General features: G+C 30.4%; 1 protein-coding gene across 1 annotated transcript; it reads left to right on the top strand.

Annotated features, from left to right (window-relative positions):
• Positions 1-362: 362 nt before the first annotated feature.
• On the top strand, positions 363-6,092 carry LOC100775867 (NAC domain-containing protein 7). Its single transcript, XM_003526329.5, has 4 exons — positions 363-1,098; positions 3,522-3,704; positions 3,961-4,232; positions 5,149-6,092. The coding sequence occupies exons 2-4, from the start codon at positions 3,545-3,547 to the stop codon at positions 5,746-5,748; spliced, it is 1,032 nt and encodes a 343-aa protein (XP_003526377.2). The 5' UTR covers positions 363-1,098; positions 3,522-3,544; the 3' UTR covers positions 5,749-6,092.
• The last annotated feature ends 2,074 nt before the right edge of the window (positions 6,093-8,166 follow it).

The raw sequence follows: 8,166 nt of genomic DNA, 5'->3' as shown, positions 1-8,166 counted from the left end.
TTTTTTTTTTATATATATATATATATATATATATATATCTATATATATGTATGTGTGTGCGTGTGCGTGCGCGCGCGCGCGGGCGCGCGCGCGCGCGCTCTCTCTCTCTCACACATACACAGCGCGAAAAAAAAAAAAAAAAAAAAAATAAATAAAATCAATCTATATATATATATATATATATATATATATATATATATATATATATATATATATATATATATATATATATATATCATCACTACTTCAATTGAGGCATCCTTTAATTATATTAATTTCATTAATTTTTTCATCTTTTGGGCCCTTTAAATTGGTGATTGGTAGTGCCCTTACTTCCTCTTCCTTCACCGTTTGCACTTTGCCTCTCTTACATACTTACAACTAGAGAAGCTTTTGCAGATAGATAAATAGATAGAAGAAAGAGACCCTTTTGAGAGAGTTTAATTTCATTTGTTGCATTCTTCACTCTTTGTTAATTCGAATTGTGTCTCTATCGGTTGCTGGTAGAGTTGGCACTATAGAGACACTCATTTCCTTTCCTTACTTTTCTTCTTATTAGTCTGGCATTTTTCCCCTCAGAAATGAAGCTTCCCCACCAATTCAGCTCTCCCTGACAGTGAGATCTATCTGATCTCATCACATAATTTCTATTCTTTGCGAGAAAACAAAGAGATCGATCGTATCGAATCGTCTTCCGAGAGAAGAAGAAAGAACTATATATCATTCATTTGCTTTTTTCTTTTCTTTCCCTTCTTATTTAACCCCACTTCCCTTGTTCCACCCTTTTCTACTTCCACTCTTCTTCTTCCTCACCTTTCTTTTGCCTCTTTCTCTCTCAAGAACCACGTGTCAGGTTGTTTCTGTTCTATGTTTATAAGTAACTTGGGTTCCTTCGTTCTCTTATCTTTTTGCATTGATTTTTTGTGTCTGATTTGGTCAAATTGAGAGGTAAATATACTTGTTTAGTTAACTTGCATCATATCTCAGTGTCATAGACCAATTCATCATTTTTCTGAGACATTAAGGGATTTTAATTTTCATCTTTGGTGGAAGATTTGTGACTGCACCACCTTGATCTGTGGCTTCCAAGAGAGAAAGGTACGTAGATACATGATACTTCTGTTGCATGATCTATGAGATCTCTCTCACTACTCTTTTTGATTAATTTCCATTTTCTCTTTCATCTCTTCTTTCTTCATAAATTATATATTATGTTTACGGTGCAATTAGATATATGATGGTGGTGAGAACTTTAATTTTGCTGATTTAAAACTTTTGTACAAGTGTTTAAAGACAAGATTGTCATCAATTCGTTTTGCATTTTGAATCTCCACTTTCTGGCTATATGTGCTTGACGATATCTTCTGGCATCTCGTTATTTCTTAAGCATTTATTATTACGAATTATAACAAGGTTCACGATGAACTTTATCCTTTTTTGAGAGCATGGGTTATGGATTAGTGGGAATCACAATGAGTGACACTCACTTGTGTGTTTTCTTATTGTGTAGTGTATCGTGCATGTCTATTGACGCATGTCTGTTGACTATGTAAGCATATCACATGCAATAATTATGGCCATGCTTTTTCTCCATCTACATATATTTCTATAACAAGAAATAAAATTGGATCACAAGTTTTATTCAATTCAATTCAGTTCCATCATTTTCACTTTTTTATTATTATTAAATACTGACATGGGAAAAAGCGGTTTCCCTCAGTTCACCATGTGAACTATGGAATTTTTTATAGACCCAACAAACATTCTAATTTTCTGTTTCCACGCTCTTTTGCGTTATTTAGAAGCAATGGTGTTTAATTGTCAAGTGTTTTGCATAACCAGCCTACTTTTAATTTTTTGGCTAATGTTTTGCATATATAACTAGCTATAGCTAGCTTTGATTGCAATTGAATACGAGGAATCTCTGGAAATACTTTCATTTGATGCTAAGGAAATAATGAAATAATTAGGCTTAGTTATCTGTAACTATTTTTACTATTAATATATGTGCACATTTTGATTAGATGTTTTGGGAAGTAAATCATCTAGGCCTCTAGCACTAGTCATATTGGTCTTTCTCAAGGTTAACACTAATTATATATTTTTGTTTAAATTAAAAATTACGTCTGATTCCCTTATAGGTTATTTACAAAGGGAAAACGGTGTGTAAGGATCAAGCATTAGATATAGGAGATGAGAGCAATTGCTTCCAAACAATAAACAATAATATATAGGATATAAAAACTTTATACTTTTTTATGATGCGTATAAAAAAGGTATACGAATTAATGAATATATGAAAATATAATTCCTCAAAAGAATACATGGTGTAGGAGTAAAAAAACATTAATATTAAAATTAAAGTTAACGAAATTGCCCAAACAGTTCAATTATTTTCTCCCGTCCTTCATGGTGAGTTAGGTTAGAAATTTATCTTCTGCATGTTTCCCGAATTGAGGTATATGAGTGTTTAAATTTTGGATGGGCTAAGTAGTAAACCCTAATCTTCATCATTCGGTTTATCTGTCACTAAGAAGCTAGCAGAGTTCGCATAAAATTATTTTTACTTTCCTTCAATCAGAAGCTCGTCCCATCATTTTTTATATAGTATGATTTTATGTAAAAATTTACGGCAAGTTGATAGCTATTTTTAACTGGTTCTAACTTCTAACTATGAACCTGCCAAAGAGTACTAGAGAGCATTATTAAACAAGATCAAGTAGATAAAATAAATAACATGCACTACCATCTGATCTCTTACATCTTTTTCATGTAGTTATTGTTGTTGAGTAGTCTGTCCTCAACCTGGACTAATGATTTGCTCAATTAATGGTCTCAGATTTGAGACATGGACAGGATAAAAAAATAGATAAAATAAATGACAGAAACTTTCCGGTGCATTCTTAACATTCAATTCATATGCATTAATTCTTAATCAGGCGTGACTATATTTTATTATAATGACCAAACTGGTCTTATTAGAATGCAAGAGAACCTCTCGCTCTTTGTCGATTGAGAATAGCTAAAGAGATTTTAGAGGTTTGAAAGAGATTCAAGTAGCTTCAAAATGCAAGAGAACCTCTGGCTTTTCTTAATTACAAAACTGTCATCATATAACTTTTTAAGAGAGTTATGTATAATCGTCTTAAAATATATGTTGTAAAAAAATGATTTTTTAATAGTGATGGTACATAAGACTTTATCTCTCCATTTGGTAACTCAAGTTTTTGCATGTCTTATCCCTTGTTCCATTTATTTACTTTAATTTTAACTAAATCAGCACAAGCTTTTGCTTAAAGAGTAGAACACTATTTACAAAATCGATCAATTGTATTAACTTTCATAAACATATACTGAATTTTATTTATATATCTATGAATAATTAACTTGTCAAAATGTGGATTGAAAGCCAAGCATGCATACCTTATCAAATGAGTTTCCTAATAACACTAATTTGGCATAGCAATTTTAAGCATACAAGGGAATGGTATCTTATATCTATACGTACTCTATACACGCAGAGCTCAGAAGAGAGAGGGAGAATATGAATAATTTTTCCCATGTTCCCCCTGGTTTTAGATTCCACCCTACTGACGAAGAACTTGTTGATTACTACCTAAGGAAGAAAGTTACCTCAAGAGGGATTGACCTCGATGTCATAAAAGATGTTGACCTCTATAAAATTGAGCCATGGGACCTTCAAGGTAGTAATTAAACTTCTTTTTTTTTTTTTATCAAAAATATTAATTATTAGTTTTTCTTAGTGAAGAATTCAAACCCACATCCCATGATATATTTCTCTTTTTTTTTTTGGTTCACCACTAAGTTAATTTTATAACCTCAGTATCAATTAAACTTAATTAGTTTATAGAATTTAAAATCAACATGAAATAATATTATTTGTAAACGATATATCATTAATTTTTTGGCTTCCTTTCTTCTTTTTTTGAAAATATGAAGAGCTTTGCAGAATAGGAGCACAAGAGCAAAATGAATGGTACTTCTTTAGCCATAAAGATAAGAAGTATCCAACTGGAACTCGCACAAATAGAGCAACAGCAGCAGGGTTTTGGAAGGCAACTGGAAGAGACAAAGCAATCTACTCAAAGCATGACTTGATAGGGATGAGGAAAACCTTAGTCTTTTATAAAGGTCGAGCCCCAAATGGACAAAAATCAGATTGGATCATGCACGAGTATCGACTTGAAACAGATGAAAATGGCGCACCACAGGCAAGTCTCAAAACTTATATTTATAACCAAGTTTTTTAAAATAAATTAAGAAAAATAACCTATCCTTCTCATGATTTATATTTAGTTCAACAAAATTTAATTATTAAGTAAAGATTTGTTTTCATTATTCAGTTTCTTATATATATAATTGATGCATGTATCATACATAAGAGAAAACTATTACACCTGATTGCACTAGAAAGTAGTTGAGGGCGTATACATGTATGATGTCTATAAGTGTTGCATGTAGAAAAAAAAATATTTTAAAATAAGAGTTGTATTTAATTTTTTAATATAATATCAATTATTTTTTTTATTAATATTCGTAATAAGTATTACTTTATTTTTTAATATAATATTAATACTACGATTAATTTTATAAAATTATTATCATGTTTCATCTATTTAATAATTTTTCTTAATGTACGCAAAACAATCTAGACTATACTTATTTTAGAATAAAGAGTAATTTCAAAGTAAAATAAGTTATGTTTTAAAATAAAAAGTGTAAAAAATATTTACACTCTCTATGCATAGACTACTTACTATTTACTTTTTTTTTATCAGAATAGATGTTTAGAAAACTTTATGATAAATGAATAAATTTTTAAAAATTAAAGCAAAAATTATAACAGAAAATTAGTGAATTAAAAAAAGTAGCTTATGAGAACGAAAATATTAAAAAAAGCCATCATTTTTTTGTTCAAAACATAATTCCAGAAGCACCTTATAGTTTTTTGATTTATGAAACTGTGTTTTATTCTTATATTGTACATTGTACTAGCTTTTGTGATCACTATTAAGCCATGACTATGTTTGTTTTTTGGTGGCATTCTCAATGAATGCCTTTATATTAGCAACTAGATTTATCATATCATTCAAATAGACTTTTGGTGACTTTTATGCTTTAAAGCAGGAAGAAGGATGGGTTGTGTGTAGAGTATTCAAAAAGAGACTAACAACCATGCGTAAACTGAGTGAGCATGATTCTCCCTGTTGGTATGATGACCAAGTCTCTTTCATGCAAGACTTGGACTCACCAAAGCAAAGCTCTCAACCTAATTTGCCCTACCAGCAGTTCCAATATTCTTGCAAGAAAGAGTTGGATTTGTCATACCATTTACCTGTCCAGCTTCCATTGGAGAACCAAAAATTGCTCCAATCTGCCTCCAACTCAATGACACCATATGGTATAGAAGAAAACCCTAATGCCATGCAGCCAGCATCATCAATGATGCAACAAGTTCAACAACAAAATTTTCAGGCTGTAGTGTTTGGAAACAATGCCAATGATCAACAAGTGACTGATTGGAGATCTCTTGACAAGTATGTTGCTTCACAACTTAGTCAAGAAGATGCATCCAAAGATCACAATAGATACTCAAACACAGGCAACATTTTTCAAGTGAAGAACAATAGCAATATTGAACAGTTGAGGGACTTGGACAAGGATGAAATGATGCCTGAAAATGCCTCAACATCGAACTCAAGCTGTCCAATTAACATGTGGAAATAGTGGCTCTGCTTAAATTGATTTTGGGTTTAAACTAATAATAGGGGTACTTCAATTAGTTAATACTAAAATAATGAAAATACCGTATAATTTCTTGTACATAATAAATGAAATGAACATGACATTAAAGCTAGTACATGTGAATTCTCTGGCTTCACTTCTAGCTAGCTGTTAGCTAGCATTAAGTTAAAATTTATTCAAATAGAAAAATAATTAGTAGAATGTGATCATATGTCCCATAAGAGATAAAGCTTGCAGGATTTGTAGTTATTGTGTCATTTGTGTGGTTTAAAGTGATGGGCTCTAGCCACTCCAGCTGTTCAATATATGTTTGTATTTTACATTCAAATCAAATAGTTATAGAATAAATGATTCTTTATATATATATATATATATATATATATTCGGTTGTTAATTTCTGAATTTTCTTTCAACAAACTTATTGTTCTCTTAACTAATTACTAATTTGTTTATGGTTTTGTATCCTTGTCTCTAGCATGCAATTAATGTTCCTCTTTTCCATTGTGGCACAGAAGAATCAAAACATAACTAAAAAAATGCATATTTGTGCCCGTTAACAAACAATAAACTTAGTAGACAATTTTTATAGAGACTTTAATACTATTTTCACTCAATTATTAATTCTCTATCTTCACCTGTGCATGTGGGCACATCCTTGAATTGTATGTTCCCTTTCCTTAGCAGCAAAGATAAAAGAAAAAGTATAATTATTAGTTACAGTTTGTTGGTCGAGTATCAAGGATGCTAGACAAAAAGGTTGTATAACATTAATCCCAAAATTAAAACATTGAAAACGTTTTTTTTAACACCTGAATGAGATATATACACCTTATTATAGAGAGAGATGTGAAGGGAGGATAAATTTTAAGAAAATAAGAATAAGATAAGCGATGAAATAAAAATAAAAAATAAAAAGAAATAAAAAAAAGTGTAAAACTTAGGGTGTAAAAAATTATAATTATATATGAACAAGTATGAATTGAAAAGTAAGAGATTATTTTGATAGAAATTATATTTTTACCATTTTCGAATAGCTAAGAGAAATAAGAAGAGCCCTAAAAAAAAGAGATATTAAAGATAGAGAAGAGTGAAAAGTTTAAAATCCAATCAATGATATAATTTGTGTTCATAAGAATAATAAAATTTGTTTTCAAGCTCACTCCTGGCCCACTTCCAGCAAGGAAGCCAATGGTACCACATATGCTTTGCTGCTAAGTCTCGCAATACAGACAAGTTATATGATTATATAAAATCTCTTGGAGGTTTAGAAGGCAAGCAAAAGATCATCGACTATACATTACCTAGGCTTGAAACTGAAAGTATAACAAGCTAGTTAGCCATTTAGTTATTCTAGGTAGCACCAAATCATCTAGCAATTTAGTCCAATGATTAGAGGCATGATGAGGATATCGAGAGCGGCTTATCACATATACTTAAGTTGAAAGACTTGTTGAAGAATCAAACGGTTTCTTAATTATATCATGCCATAATATATATGCATTGGACAACATTGCTATGTGCTAAATATAATCAACCATCAAATTATAGTATTGTGACAAATTGACATGAAATGTGAAATAGAATTGGGTGAGGCATACTTCATGACAGGATTTGATGTGAACTGAATAATATTGTTATAAATTGACGAAAGTACACAGAAGATAACTAGCAACTATTCCTGCAACTAAATATATATATATATATATATATATACCAACCTTAATAATAAGATAACCATATTCTTTGTGTAAAAGATAATTCATACATAAATGAAGGACAACGTTAATATTTTTTTATTCTTTTCTATGTTATAAAAAAGGTTGTATATATCTTACTTTTGGTAAGGATCAAATGTTAACTTGGTTGGTAAACCAACAGAACAAAGAAAATCAGCGGCTGGATAATTTCGGCACATATAACAAATTAAGGTTATCAAAGAATATTATAGGTAACATAAACAGAGATTCAAATATAATAATATACACAAACAACGCATCCATATTCTGGGAAAAAACTGTGAATGTCGTTCACTTAATTAGTACATACAGGAAAACAGAGAAAAGAGAAAAGAAAAATTAATAAAGCCAACAAGAAAATAAAATTAAGCTTAAAAAATTTATTATGATCATTAGATGCATCTTATAACAAAAACAAAACGTATGACAATGGAGTTTTCGATGAAGGAATGAAACTAAAAGCACTAGAGAAATGAAGAATCAGAGAGTAATGAAATTGTAGTTAGTTTTATGAAATGATAAGCAGAAAAGTTTAAATAAGCATAAGTAGTTTAAAAAACACAGCACTTAAAACCTAATTAAAGCCTGAATTTAAAGTAGAATAACAGAAGGAGTTCAAGTTGATAGTGATATACCTATAGCTACCAGAAGCAACTAACCTAGT

The sequence above is a fragment of the Glycine max genome, chromosome 6 (genome assembly GCF_000004515.6).
Source record: "Glycine max cultivar Williams 82 chromosome 6, Glycine_max_v4.0, whole genome shotgun sequence".
Taxonomy (NCBI): Eukaryota; Viridiplantae; Streptophyta; class Magnoliopsida; order Fabales; family Fabaceae; genus Glycine; species Glycine max.
The sequence above is the reverse complement of the archived record's forward strand: the minus strand, read 5'-3'. Positions and strand labels throughout refer to the sequence as shown.